This window comes from Tripterygium wilfordii, chromosome 21 (assembly GCF_013401445.1).
Source record: "Tripterygium wilfordii isolate XIE 37 chromosome 21, ASM1340144v1, whole genome shotgun sequence".
Taxonomy (NCBI): Eukaryota; Viridiplantae; Streptophyta; class Magnoliopsida; order Celastrales; family Celastraceae; genus Tripterygium; species Tripterygium wilfordii.
The window spans coordinates 857245-872761 of NC_052252.1; the positions used below are offsets into that span (position 1 = coordinate 857245).

Consider the following 15517-nt stretch of genomic DNA (forward strand, 5'->3'; position numbering starts at 1 on the left):
CTAGAAAAGAAAAAGAAACTGGCCCAATGGGCCGTCTCCAGGAGATCCAACAATGATTGGACAAAAGCCAATTCCCACCAATCCAATTATTTGGGTTCGGCCCATTATCTCATTTTCTAGGTTCCACAGAAAGAGTGTACATCACATTTTTTTCTGTTATCTTTTTAATTGATATTTAATCCATAGATTTGAAAGCACCGTTTCAAATTGTAGAATTATAAGATATCATTTTCCTTTTCTTTTAAATTGATATTTAATGCATTGAATACGACACTTGGAATTATAAGAGATCATTTTCTTTTTCTTTTAAATTGATATTGAATGCATTGAATACAACACTTACTTGCAAGCAGTAAGAAGAAAGACCCAAAAAAATACAGAGAGCCTTGTAGAGCAAATCGAAGAGCTAAAAGGAAAGAGGTATCACTTTCTTGTTTTTTGTTCGAGCTTTAAACTTGGACATTTTACGCATCATCTCTTTTTCCAACTCTGGAACACTTTTACCTTTACAAAATGAATATTGCATAGCAGATACAAATCTTTTTCTTGTGTCAAAGCTGAAGAACTACCACTTTATTTTCCCATCTTTGCCACAACTGAGTTAAACCAACTACCAGCAACTCCTCCTCACAACACCACCACAAATTATACCTACAACCAATGAAAAAGATGAAAAAATTAATAAGTAAATCAAGAAATGAAACGCTATGCAACTCTGAAAACATAATCAATTTATGGGTAACTTTTTGGATTATATGAAACAGATGAGGGGAAAACACATTCAATTTATGATTTAATTTCGTATTATTAAAAAGAGATGCATGGGTGATGAAAAGAAAAATCATTGCAAGTTATTGAATAAACAAAGCTCTCTAGTTTTCCTACATAAGGAGCTGTATCTTGAAAGTAAGTTGAATGAAGGTTGAATAAATTTTACACAGTAAATAAAATTGGGTTAGCATAGAAGGCTTAAGAGTTACAACAGCTTTGTACGCCGCTCGATTCTCCTCATCACGGGAGACACCGTCAGTAAGGAATTTTCTACTGCTATTTTCTTACATTGGTTCTTGGTAGCCGTTTAGCAATTAAGTGTGAAAGGAAATCAACTTTAATGACACAAATCAATTGATAAATTAAAATAGGAAAGAAATCGTTAAATTGGAATCATTCTGTAATGGTTATGCATGATTTTATTTGTTCTAATTAAATCAATAATTAATACATGTTTTTTTGCGTGTTTGTGTATAATTTGAATAAATAAAAATTAATCTTTTTCATTAATCCACATAGTAATCATAGAGTTTTCCTAAAAGTTGATGACACCAAAATCATTATCTTATTCAATAATCATACTATGTATATGATATGATATGATATTGTGAGAAATAAAATCAAGACTTAATCAATCTACTTATATTTGTGCAAGTCAAGGCCAACTATAAAAGAAAACAAATCAAAAGGTTTCCTAATTTAAATCGACGTGAATTAGGGTTAAATTTGACTCATTATTAAATAAATACAACCAACTATGAACTCCCTTCCCTCCGTTGCGTTACCTCTGAACGGAAAAGATGTGTGGCTGCTACAACTCCAAGTCAAGGAATAGTACTGATTTCTTCTCTACGCTTCCGTATGATATAGTTTTGGACATCCTAGCAAGGCTCTCCACCAAAACCCTCTCTCAATGCAAGTCTGTCTGCAGATCATGGCTTGAGATCATCCAATCCCCTGAATTCGTAGAATATTTGAATGCTCGCTGGGCCGAATCGGTGGTCGCCGATTCGGCCCACCATGAAAAACTGGCTAAACAGTCGAAGTCTCGTCGGGAGGAATTAATGGCGGAAGTTTCGGCTCTCCGATAAAAATCGGCTCAAGAATTTCAGACTCTCCGGGACAAAATCGCGCGAGAATCTCAGGCTCTCCGGGACAAAATAGCGCAAGAATCTCAGGCTCGTCGCCAAAAAATCGCACAAGACTATCAGGCTCGTCGCCAAAAAATGGGTCAGGACTGTCAGGCGCTGTCATGATCCCACATCGGAAGATGTGGGCATGCCAACGTAGTATTTAAGTGGGAGGGCTTCCTTCCCACTGCAACCAAGGTTTTCATGGGATGGGCTTCTCTTCCCCCTATCCCTGCCCATGAGGGCCTTGGCTACAGCCCGGCCCATTCGTGGGTGTGAGGGTTGGGCCTTGGATTATGCGTGGGGGCCCAGGGGGGTCATCACATTTGGTGCTTTCATTGAGAGTCCAGTACCCCGACCTTGGGGCCGCGTCTGCGGAGTGGCCGGCCATGGTGCTCGACCCACGGGGTATTGACCACCAGAGCCCATGAAAAACTGGTATGGTGTGTGGCTGCGGCCCGACTGTACTGCCGGAGGGGCCGGCCATGGTGCTCGACCAACGTGGACGTTGGTCTTGAAGGGGAGGGTATTGTTATGATCCCACATCGGAAGATGTGGGCATACCAGTGTAGTATATAAGTGGGAGAGCCTTCCTCCCACTGTAACCAAGGTTTTCATGGGATGGGCTTCTCTTCCCCCTATCCCTGCCCATGAGGGCCTTGGCTACAGCCCGGCCCATTCGTGGGTGTGAGGGTTGGGCCTTGGATTATGCGTGGGGGCCCAGGGGGGTCATCACATTTGGTATTGTCATGATCCCACATCGGAAGATGTGGGCATGCCAACGTAGTACTTAAGTGGGAGGGCTTCCTTCCCACTGTAACCAAGGTTTTCATGGGATGGGCTTCTCTTCCCCCTATCCCTGCCCATGAGGGCCTTGGCTACAGCCCGGCCCATTCGTGGGTGTGAGGGTTGGGCCTTGGATTATGCGTGGGGGCCCAGGGGGGTCATCACATTTGGCTCATGCTCGCCCGGGAAAAAAATTGGTACGTTGTTTCGATTTTTCTTTATTACACTATTTACGCTATTGTTTGTTTGGATTTCGAGATTTGTTTATTAGTTTTCCTTGATTCTGTCTTCCTATTGTCATTTTCATCGAAAGTAATTCGACTTCCCCTCAACCGGCCTCCCATTGTGCTGGTTCTGCATCTTGTACGACTCAAACGCTTTTATGACCTTTCAAGGAGCTCATCTCTTAATTTACAGCTTATCTTCTCTTAATATACAGCTTCTCAGTGTACCAGTTGGCTATCTCCCATCTTAGTTTCTAATCTTATTCATTGCTTTCAACATTTTTCTTGAGAACCCTATTCTACTTAACCATTCTCATGCACGCTGTTTCACTTTTCAAGTTTTGTTTCTCGAAATTGTTTGGATTTCTGTATTTGTTATGAAAGAATATATGTGCTTGTTAAAATGCAAAGATGTTCTGTGTAATCATTATTAGCCCAATCACGATCACATTTGCTTGATTTTCATTGATCTAAGTAACGTTGAACTCTGAAATGTTATATCCAAGAGGTAAGATGGTCTTTGTTCTTTTGTGATTTTTAATTTTTTTTGCTGTTCTTGGGTGTCTACAGGTCCTTGAGTTGAGTTGCCAGGAAACTTCTTCTGAGACGGATCAAAGACAGCTCCAAATAAAACTGGATGGACGTGTTCATTCCTTTCCCACTGCTATTTTGTCTTCCTTTTCATTTACAATTGATCTTTGACTCTTAGTTCTCCCATCTCCTAGCAGCCAAGACTTACAAGCCTTCTCTTTATTTGATTATGATTGCTTAGAATAAGTAATTGAACTAATGAGCTTCAATTGATAAGGCCTTTTTTCACCCCTTTTCTCATGACACGATTATGAGAAACTTTATACACAGTACAAAAACATGACACTTACATCACTTTTTAAACATGTTAAGTTTACATCAAAAAGTTATAAGTCTACATACAAAATTATAGTGCAAAGATTAAATTACCATGGTTTTATACAACATTAAAAATATTAGCAAAGCACCCACCAAAAGGAAAATAGTCAATTTAGTCACCGAAAGATAAGACTTGATTCAACTCAATCATCAAGTTTTAAAATTTCTCAACTTGGTCACACACTATTGTATTTTTTCTCACGACAGGTCAATCATTGACCAGAAAATGACACATGGATGTTGGAGTCTCGTCAGAGTGTCGCGTGGCAATTTTAATCTGATCAGCACTGACATGTCATTTTTAAAATAAAAAAAAACATGGCAGAATAAAATTTTAAATTTAAATTTAAAAACTAAAATAAAATAAAAAAATCACATGTGGTATACAGAAAACAAAAAATAATGCTAAAATTAAAAATTAGAATGAACAAAGTTCTTCCTCCTCACGAGAACTTCTGAAAAGCCTCCTTATCCAAATCAATCCCAATCTCCAAAACCAACAATTGAATTCAATGCAAAATTCCCAAACCAAAAGCCACAAATCGTCTTCAACATTCAATAATTAGCGGACTAATTTTAGAGCCTTCTTCTCGTGAACATATTCCAAATAAAAAACCCTAAAAATCTAAGGCTTGGCTAGTTCAGTAGGAGAACTCAGAGAGGACGAAGAAAGCTTCGGATTTTTTGGAGAACCCCAAAAATCAGTGGGAAGTTCTTTTTTTTCTAGGCGGAACCAGGACCGGGCTGAGAAAGCACAATAGCAGTTGATTGATGGAGTACACCATATCTGAGCAGCAAATCGAGGTCGTCGAGGTTGTTAGGGAGGGAGGAGGAGGCATCGTCGAGGTTTAAGGACATAAAGTATGATTTTGTTTTAAAAGGATTAATATGTCATTGTATACAAAGATATCTATATAAATTATCAAAAATTTAAAAATTGTGTAAAGATAATGTTTTTGTGGTGTATAGATAAAATTTCCCCACGATTATTCATGTAACCAAAATGATATATGTCCATAATTTTGGTATCTATAATTGTTCATAATCTAAGTGGTATGAAGAGAAGTGTGGTGGATCATTTAATACAAAATGGTCTCCACACTTCTCTATGGATAATTGTGGACTTGTAGTGCTTTCGTTTATGTAATATCCAATTTAACATATTATAATATTAATATCTAGAAAGAAAAAAAAAACCTGGCCCAATGGGCCGTCTCCAGGAGATCCAACAATGATTGAACAGAAGCCAATTCCCACCAATCCAATAATTTGGGTTCGGCCCATTATCTCATTTTCTAGGTTTCACAGAAAGAGTGTACATCATGGTGTGGACTTTTTGGGTCCTTTGTCTTCCAATATCATGCAATCCCATTTTAATGCTTTTGATTTGACTCTTGAGAGATACCATCAATGCCCAAGGAAGCAAGAACAGTTGGACACTAATTTTTGGCGTATATATTGTTGGGCACAAATATCACACATTCACACCTTGACTGGTTTGCTCCTAAACTCCCTCGTATAACCTTCACTGCAAGGGATCCGAGGGATCTACAATTCTTGTCTATAATTCCAGTTTAACGATTTAAAAGGTTCATCCCAAACTCATACCATAAAGGGAGTTCATAGTTGGTTGTATTCAACAGTGTTGCTAGAATCGGTTGAATCGCAAGTTGATTCATCCGATTTGGTTGTCAAATAGTGTATTTTTATTTTTTTAAAATTAAAAAAATAGTAATCTTCATTTTGTCAAACCCTAATTCACTTCACGTCCGAACCACTAGTTAGAGTGGTAAAAATAGTGTGTATCACCTTAATGACTAGAGTTCGAATCTCCCTCGTCATTTTAAAAAACAAAAACCCTAATTCACCCGATGTAGATTAGGAAACTTTTTGATTTGTTTTCTTGTAGTCCACCTTGACTTGCACAACGATAGGTAGATTAAAGTCTTAGATTTTATTTCTGACAAGGATATTCGGGAGAACCATGTACATGCACCCTTAAATTCGGCACCAATCAATATTTACAGACGCAATTGAACAGTCTTAGGATAAGAGGACAAGTTCTACGATCTAGAGACTTGTGTGGGTTCGGGGGCCATTTATGAGTGGGAAAAGCACCAACAACATCTATCCCAAAAGACCATTCCATATGAGAATAGGAGAATTTAAACTTCATTATCACTAATATTTGAGGTTACGAGCGCATTACCATAATGAAGATGAAAACAAAATCAATGCAGTAGGGAAGAAATTGTTAGATGCAGAACAATCATTCAAAACAATGATGAACATTCTTGAATTCTATAGTCTTTACAACCTAACTAAACAATTCTGTCATCAATGGATAGAGAGAGATTCAATTCCTTAATTTGTACAACCAGTTAATTTGGAGGCCTGTACTATTCCCATATCTTAAGTGCAAAGTCAAGGACTTTTTGATCTTTACCCTCAGAAGAACTCTCATTCAAAAGTCTCTTTCCAGCTCTCTTTTCATATTTCTTCCTCAGATGCGTAATCAACTCATTGAATTCTTTAACCGGAACATCAATTTGAAGCCAATTCTTAATAAAATCAGCTAAGTCACTGTTATCAGGGAAAGGGTTCCTGCCATTCCTTAACTTGTACCCAATCGCTCTATCAAAGATTGCAAGCTCAGTATCCAAATGCGTCCAATTAGCGTCGTTCAAGTCCTTCGCCGGACTCTTCTCAGTCCCATTCTGTGCAATCTGAGAATCATTGGCTTCCCGTATCTCCACCCCCGTCGTCGACCTTGTCCTTATCGACCTCCCCTCTGTCGTCTCATCTGGAACATTAACATCAACATTATCCCCTCTACCCCAAATCTTACTCCCATACTCATATGCCATTTGTTCATATTGGTCCCAGTAATCTGATTTTTCTTTAATCTGCCTCAGTTTCTCCTTGTGCTGCCTCTCGAGGAACTCGAATGCATTATACACATCTGACACTTGAACAGCATGAGATTGAGGAAACCAATCTGTGATGAACTCAACGGGGATACTTCTATTCGCAGACGGGTCTTCATTGTTCACATTCATGTATTCAGAAAGGATTCTCAAGAAGCTAATTTGTGCTCTTGTATCAAAAAACACACTAATAAGACGCCCTCCTAATCCTTCTGCAATTGTTGGTTCCTGATAATCATCAGCTTCATCATTCAAGTTGAATAGGCGTCTCCTCACTGGCACGGCTGGAGTGTACTGGAAATCATAGAATGGCAAGGAAGAGTAGTCGGATTCATTGGGTGGTGATACAAGATAGTTATTGGATTCATCATAATGAGTAAGGCGTCTCCAGAAGTCAATGTATCTGGCGACAAAAGTAAGCAACATCAGAGCAGCAAATTTGTATTCTTCTTCATTTTCATTTATCTGTGAGTCTTGAACAGCTGGTTCGATTCTTGGTCCATGATCATTTTCTTGCTTCTTTCTCTCATTTTCCTGAGAATCTTGGGCCTGTTCACAACTGGCTTTTCTTGGTTTTTGATCATCTTCCTCCATCTTTTGCTCACTTTCCAGAGAATCTTCAACTGGTTCACTTCGTGGTTCCTGATCCTCTTCTTGCTTCCTTCTCTCATTTTCCTCAGAATCTTGTGCCGATCCTCTTCTGGGTTTCTCATCTTCCTTCTTGTTCTTCTTCTTTTCATTTTCTTCAAAATCATCATCCCCACCAATGCTTTCAAATGACCTTTTCTTCATTGGCAATGCAGGGCCAATAATACGTATGGACCGAATACTACTTCTTGAAGGCTCTTGTTGGGATTCCAGAGGAGGATTGGGATTGGGGTTTATCTGTATACCGAATTCAGCCATTAGAGCATAAACAGCTTTTTGTAGAAACAGATTCATGCTTGGAATATCAGGACTTTCTTCTTCCTCCTCTTCTTCTTGGCTAGACATTTTGTCGAACACGTAGAGAAGTAATAGAATTCTTGAAACTTCAGAATCTGTTGGTAGTTAAAAACAAGTTCGCATCAAACTCCAATATATACTGGACTTCCTTTGTTAGTCAAAGTTCAATCTGAACAGTCTAAAGCAGGTGCGGTTACCACCTAGTGACGTGGACTCTATGGTGGACCCCATTCAAGGCGACCTTTCTCTTTGCGCTGCGCTTCGTATTCTAACCGCGGCTAAAAGTTTGCAAGCAATTTGGCCCATTTAGCTCTCTGTGTTTTGCCAAATTATCATGGGTCATGGCTAGGTCGTAATTTAGCATCTCGAAGACAGGGTGAGATGAGCTCAACCAGCAGACTGGTCTCGCTCGCTCTCGTATGGATGTTGGTTCTCTTCGGAGTCCTTGCCTTCATTCAGGTACGTCTCCGTAACCTTTCTGTTTGTTACCTTCAATGAATAGAAACTGCGATTGATCTGTTGAATTGTTGTTTCAGAATCAATTAAGCTCCGCAGAACCAAAAGTTAATGACGGAAAGCTCAATGAGGTAGGAGGTTTTTTTTCCTTTCCTCTGTGATATGATTGCGAAAGATTGTGCATTTGCGCTCAGTATGTGAATTTGTATATTTAATTCAGGAAAAGAAATCAGAGGAGGCTTTACGAGAAGTGACACACAAAGTGTACTTTGACATTGAAATTGGGGGAAAACCTATGGGTATGTTTTGATAACTGCAAATTATGAAAATAAAACAAAATTGTATGCTGAGCTAGTGAGTTATTACCCGATAATGTTTCACAATTGTTACATTTTGGGTTGTCCGGATTGCTCCTATCATGGATTTGCATTCAATAAATCTTTTTGTTACCTCTGGAGAAAGCCATTACAAGGATGTCTTCTTAATATCAAAGAGGAGAACCGGAGAAGCATTTTCTGTGGATTGCCATAATTAAAATGATGCTGCTTGTGTGGTAATATTGCTAGTATTTTCTTTTCTTTTCGGGGTAATGCTGGTTTGATATTTCCTTAATCTCTGGTTTGTTTTCTGTAACTGTCTACTTTTTGCCAATGATGTTATTACAAATCAAATATGATTCATCACCTTTGAAAAAATTGAAGGATCAAAAGTGAACCATACTTTATGTAGCCTTATAGATATTTCTTCGGCATGCTTTTTAATTACTTATTTCAATCCTGTTGTTATGGGAATGGATTATCTCAACGTTCTTATCAAACTGTGGAGACATTAGATATCGGTAGTTGACTAGTTGGCTGCTTAAATTTTATCTCTGCTCTGTTCACTTACAATGTTTTTCCAGCAAGAATCACATATTCTGGTTATTCATTATGAATCCCCAAGTGGATACTTCAAAGGGAAGTATAATACATTCATGTTTCTTGTTTCTCAGGACGTGTGATCATGGGCCTCTTTGGAAAGACAGTTCCCAGAACCGTAGGTATAGTGCCCAACTGTAACAGAGATGAGAGAACATTCCCTCATGAGTTTATTAGACCATATTGTTTGGTAAAGTCATCTTCTTAGAGCAGGTGCTGATTATACACTTTTGTTATGCAGAAAACTTCCGAGCACTCTGCACGGGTACCCAAATAACTTTTGACCCTTTCTTACTATTGATCTTGAAATGCTATACAGCCTGCATTTTTCATCAAAGCTCATTCTTTGACTTGGAACAATAATTACATGATTTTTTTGGAGACTGTCAGAATTGACTCAATTTTTATTTAACATGTGCTAAGATTTGGAAGTTGTTTCAAGGAAAAACCCTTAACGAATATCCTTTTATTTGAACGTTAGGGTAGACGTCCATAGTCTGTATGCTTCTTTAGTAATCAGTATTTATATCATTCAGGTATTCCTCGTTTTATAGTTGTGAATGACAATCGTGAAAGACGTCAGTGAGAAGAACGAACATTTCTATGTTGCATGGATTTATTGGTGTAAAGCAGCTTTACATTGTTCATGTTGTTCCATTTTAATAGTTTCATTGCAGGAGAGAAAGGAATTGGGATGAATGGAAAGCCTCTCCATTACAAAGGAAGCAAGTTCCATAGAATTATTCCCAGTTTTATGATACAGGGTGGTGATTTTACACGTGGTGACGGACGAGGGGGTGAATCAATATATGGTGGGAAATTCGCTGATGAGAACTTTATATTGAAACACACTGGACCAGGTAATTGAGTTGCAGTCGTCAAGCACCATTCGCATTTCATGCAGTAATATTTTCCTTGGCAGGGATGAAAATAAGAAACTGTAGTAATTTGTTATGTCCCTCCTTAAACAGGTCTGCTATCAATGGCCAATGGAGGGCCGGATACCAATGGATCACAGTTTTTCATCACTACTGTGATAACAAGCTGGTATGTTATGCTATTTTTGGGAAATTATCTGCTCGTAATATTAGATTATAGACATGTTGCGTGAGGATTCTGAGTGACCTTGAATTGTTAAATAAGAAGTTCCTCTCTCAATTGCTTGACGCTTGACCTTTGGGATGATTTATTCTATTACGTATAGCTCTGAACCAAATGACTTAGCTTAATGATCAGGCTCTTTACTGCATTTTCCCGCTTCAAGCCACATTTTTTTGATGGTTACAATTATGTAGGTTGGATGGGCACCATGTCGTATTTGGGAAGGTGATTTCTGGGATGGATGTCATTTACAAGATTGAAGCTGAAGGAAGTAAGAGTGGAATGCCTAAAAGCCAAGTGACCATATCAGATAGTGGTGAAATACCTTAGAAAGTACGTACCTTTTCTTTGACATTCATACAGATGATGTTAGACAGTTCTACAATTAATGTGTATTGATTTTGCTATATATTATCAATCATGGTTTTGTATTTGGATCAAAGGCAGAATTTTTTCAAAATTTCAGATGAATGGGCTATACATATATGGAAATCCCATTTGAAAATCAGACAAAATATGAAGGATAAGTAGAATGAATTTATGGAAGATTTTTCATTAAGAACACCATAATAGTTGGGTGTTTTCGTATTCACATCACTTCTAGCAAGAGCTCTAAATGCTACAACTAAACGTGCACGAACGGACTGAAGTAATTGAAATCTAGATCTACATACTACAAGAACAGAGAAATATAGGAAAAAAAACACTACATCAATGACACTATTCAGTCTCCTAACTCTCATCATCTCCACCTGATGCCTTGCCTGCAGCACCAGTCTTCCTGGGGAGAAGAAGGTTGTGGATGTTGGGCATCACACCACCATTGGCAATAGTCACGTCTCCAAGCAGCTTGCTCAATTCCTCATCGTTCCTCACTGCCAGCTGAATGTGGCGAGGCACTATACGCGTTTTCTTATTGTCTCTGGCAGCATTTCCAGCCAACTCAAGGACCTGTTCGATACACAAAATCAGAACACATCGAAGAACTCATGCTTCACAAACTCTATCAGAAAAATCCAACCAACCACAACCCTAATCTCACGTAGGGACAACACAAGCGTACACCTGTTAATTAACAAGGGCAAAATCACTGAATTTCATAGGAGAGACGCAATTCAATTTCAAACAAGTCAAATTAAATTGATTTAATGGATTTGGAACCCCTAATTCGATGAGGATCTATCAGATCAAGTTCAAAATCTAAAATTTAACTGTGACACGATACACCCTGTTAAATTTAAAACACCAGAAGCAGTAAAACCCCAAATTGAACCGATTTCATCAATTCGGACCCCCAACTCACGGAAAAATAGAAGAAAACAAGTTCAAAACCAAAATTTCACTGTAATTAGGATCCAAAACCCATATCATTCAAGGAGAAACGAACCCAAAAACCACAATTTCCCACATTATTACGATGATTTCCAGATAAAATCCCCAAAACTCGAAACCCTAGAATTCAAAATTCAAAGAGATGCACAAGCACATGGAAACATTCGCCCATAGAGAAAGACAAATATTACCTCTGCAGCAAGGTATTCAAGTACGGCTGCGAGGTAAACAGGCGCTCCGGCACCAACACGCTCGGCGTACTTCCCGGCCTTCAGAAACCTCGCGATACGACCGACCGGAAATTGCAGACCTGCCTTGCTACTCCTCGAGGTGGCCTTCTTCGAGGCTCCAGATCCCAGAGTCTTCCCTCTGCCGGCCATTGAAACGCGAAAAAGCTACAGAAGAAGAAGAGAAACTACGAACGATCGCCTTGGAGAAGAAGCAAAAAACACAAGCAATATGTGAAAATAGTGCGTCGTTATTGTTGATCGTCAAGGGGATGCGATGACGAATATATAGGGAAGACGTGAAGGAGATGGACCAATAAGAGCGAAGTGACAGGATCGAGTGCCGTAGCGGTTGATTAAATTTGAATGGACGGTTAAGATTGAAGATTAGGTGCGTCACCGCTGCTAGTTGTCTGCGTAGCAGGGGTCCGGTATTCCGGTATTCTGGGTTTGGTGACTGATCGAATTGACAAAAAAACCCCTGTCAATTATTAAGTATATCAAAGATGACATTATTGGGTTGGACTCTCTTGGGTTCATTGGATTCATCTCGCATATTTCGATAATAGAAACACCTATAAAACTTAAACTCACGATCTCCCGCTCCCGCTTATAATAATAAGTATTATTACAGCAATATTACAAAGAGCTAAGTCTGCTGGCAAAAAAGATATCCCTTTGAAGCTCAGGTATGTACAATTAACAAAGCAAACCAGAACCAAAATAAAGATGTGAAAAATGAATAAATGGGAAACCTCATCATCTAGACTTGATATGTATCACTACTTTCTGTAGATTCTTCTCTTCGATGTTCAGAGACTGGAGTCATATCAATGGAAACTTCATCTGTTGTGGCAGATAGGGATTTCTTGTGATGCTTTTTGTTGTGCCTTGATTTAACCACCCGCGATAACACTTGCACGATGTCCCTCATCGATGGTCGTTTTCTTGGGGAACGGCCGATGCATTTGTATGCAAGAGCAGCGACTTCATTGAGCTCTTGTACATCAAAATTTCCATCAAGACAAGCATCCACGAGTTCTTCCCACCCGAGTTTCCCCTCGGTGTTCATTGCTGCCTGTTAACCATGGCACAAATATGTTAAGAACTTTGTCAACAAACAGAACAGATATGATTGATCGAAGCTCGAGAACAGGTAAAAGTAACTGAATGGTTTTGACAAACATTTTTATCAGAATCGAGAGAGATGGCTTACAAGCTCAATGTACTCCATGAGACCCTGCTGAGGATTTCTACCAGCTATAAGTTCAAAAAGCAAAACGCCAAAACTGTAAACATCACTTTTCTTAGTGAAGGTTCTCGTAGAAATATATTCCGGATCAAGATATCCAAACGTTCCTCGTATAGCAGCATGTTTGTCTACCATCTCCTCTCTTGAAAGTCCAAAGTCAGATACCTGCTCAAGAACAGTACAATTGAACACGGTCAAACAGCTTGAAAGCCAGACTACTAATTGATGAGGAATGCAAATATATGGCTATTTGACAAGAATCTCAATGAAGTTGCTGGGAAAGAAAAAAGATTTGGGACTTTCAGACCCTTGCTCTCATAGAATGATCCAACAGGATGTTGGAAGATTTTATGTCCCTGTGAATTACAGGAGGAACCGCCTGAAAGTCGAAACAAGAAGATTATTAATCACAAGCTTATGAATGCCACCAAATACAAAACAGTTCACCTTTTAAGTCTTTTAGGGGAGAGATTACCCCGTCGTGAAGATACTCCAGGCCCCTTGCAACATCTAAAGCAATATGGACCCTCACATCCCAGTCTAAGGGTTCATAACTTTCATCTGCATTATTGAGGAAGAAAAGCATATTATGTTTCATAGAATGGGCATGTACTACTCAAAGAAAGACTAATTTCCAGTCGATTTTTCGACAAAAAGTTGATTGTCAACTTACTGTACAGATGAAAAGCCAAGCTGCCTTTACTCATGTAGACATATATAAGCATATGTTGACCCTTTTCTGCACAGTATCCAACCAAATTCACAAGGTTTCTATGATGCAACCTTCCCAACAGCATAACCTGTGATGAATGATTGTGAAAGGCTAAAACACATGAAGCATATGGTGACAGTAAAAGACTATAGTACATCTTCCCCAGGGGCCGTAGTCAAGTTCGTCAAGCATGCTCATGATTTGCAACATATACTAATCTCTGGATAATTTAACTTGATTGAAACAGAAAATGGGCAGTAACATGGGCTATGGGAATGACTCACAGAAATGATTTTCCATGAAATTAAGAATCTCAGCATGGTTATGATAGAAGACTAATAATACCTCTGTCTGAAACTCTTTCTCCCCTTGCTTAGAATCCATTGCAAGAACTTTAACAGCTAGAGTCTCACCAGTTGACATCTGAGCTTTGTAAACTGGACCAAATGCACCTTCTCCTATTAAGGTTGTAAAATTGCCAGTCGCCTTTTGCAGATCCCTGGATGAGTATTATCAGGAACAAAATTATAATCATAAAAGTACACGAGTCGATATTTCGACCACCTATATTTCCTCATTGCACAAGTAAGAAGAGAAGCATACTTGTATGGATACACTAGTATCCCTGACATGGAGACCCCATTACTTTTCTTGAATCCGTCAAGCCAGAACGACATGCCATTGCGTCCAGATTTTGTTGGTGATTCGGAACCAAGAGTTGAGTCTGACAGTATAGTACATGAATCAACACCATTTTCTCTGATGGGAATACTAGCTGCCCCCGAGCTGCTAGCCCCTATCCTATGGTACCAAACACATAAGAACGCCAGAATAGCCAAAAGCACACCGATCATCACACCTATGGAAATCCCAATTATCAATCCAGATGATTCCCCACTCATCTCCTCGTTTGCAATTCAATATTCGCTACACAAGACTCCAATATTCCATTGACAAACCTGCAATTTAACCCCCCAGGTCCAAATCAAACCTTTTGAATTGCATTCCACAATTGTATCATTTTAATACAAGAAACTTTTCAATTTGAAAGGTTTACTTTCATTTCTGAGCAACCAAACAGACAAAAAAACATGCTCAACAAAAGAAATCAACCAAAAGCACGACAAGCTCAGATCATTTACAGAGCAGAAACCGCAAACATATTTACCTGTGAAGAAGATGACGGTTAAAACATAGAGTTCCATGTGTTCTGGAAGCGAAACAGAGTGAAATTGTAAGCAATGTAGAGAGAAAGCGACGAAGAAAGTTGAGAGAAAAAAATAAAAAAAGGCTTTGAGTAAAGTTCAAAGAAAGGAATCACAGAAGAAGAGCCAATAAAAGGAATCTACTTCAGGAGAACACAACACAAACAACTAAATATGGTAGCAAATACAGACTACGGACCCTGGCTGGTCCCAGTCAATACTAAATAGTGTTTTTTTTTTTTTGGAAGTTTCTCAGGATAAGTTATTAAAATGGGGCTAAACTCACAACATCCAGCTTCATAAAGAAATTTCGACAGGATACATTACCATATGGTTCTAAACTCGGACGACAAAACATTCGAGTCAGTGCGCACAAAAATTTTCACCTAATGATATGATAAGTTGGATCAAAACCTACCTTATGCTACAAGGGTATTGCTCTAAGTGTGAGAATCAAATTCAGGACCTCCCCAATCCATATGATTTGTCTTCAAAGAGATTCACCAACTAAACTACTACGTCTACTTAATCTACTCGTTGATTTATGATCTTAATAATTCTTTTGTATGGCACATGAAAATATAATTCTTATTAAACCCTAGCTAAACAAACAATAGCGTATT

General features: G+C 38.8%; 3 protein-coding genes across 3 annotated transcripts; 1 reads left to right on the top strand and 2 right to left on the bottom strand.

The window, feature by feature from the left end:
- The first annotated feature begins 7994 nt into the window (after positions 1-7994).
- On the top strand, positions 7995-10631 carry LOC119989282 (peptidyl-prolyl cis-trans isomerase CYP20-1-like). Its single transcript, XM_038834712.1, has 8 exons — positions 7995-8151; positions 8229-8279; positions 8369-8447; positions 9140-9187; positions 9307-9330; positions 9743-9925; positions 10037-10112; positions 10361-10631. The coding sequence occupies exons 1-8, from the start codon at positions 8074-8076 to the stop codon at positions 10494-10496; spliced, it is 675 nt and encodes a 224-aa protein (XP_038690640.1). The 5' UTR covers positions 7995-8073; the 3' UTR covers positions 10497-10631.
- A 71-nt stretch (positions 10632-10702) lies between these two features.
- On the bottom strand, positions 10703-11984 carry LOC119989283 (histone H2A.6-like). The gene is made up of 2 exons (XM_038834714.1): positions 11690-11984; positions 10703-11117 (listed from the first exon to the last, which is right to left on the bottom strand). The coding sequence occupies exons 1-2, from the start codon at positions 11876-11878 to the stop codon at positions 10899-10901; spliced, it is 408 nt and encodes a 135-aa protein (XP_038690642.1). The 5' UTR covers positions 11879-11984; the 3' UTR covers positions 10703-10898.
- Positions 11985-12329: 345 nt separating this feature from the next.
- Positions 12330-15028, bottom strand: LOC119989281 (calcium/calmodulin-regulated receptor-like kinase 1). Its single transcript, XM_038834711.1, has 8 exons — positions 14858-15028; positions 14293-14648; positions 14035-14188; positions 13651-13777; positions 13453-13538; positions 13285-13356; positions 12942-13142; positions 12330-12803 (listed from the first exon to the last, which is right to left on the bottom strand). Exons 2-8 carry the CDS (start codon positions 14589-14591, stop codon positions 12489-12491), a joined length of 1254 nt encoding a protein of 417 aa, XP_038690639.1. The 5' UTR covers positions 14592-14648; positions 14858-15028; the 3' UTR covers positions 12330-12488.
- Positions 15029-15517: the final 489 nt, after the last annotated feature.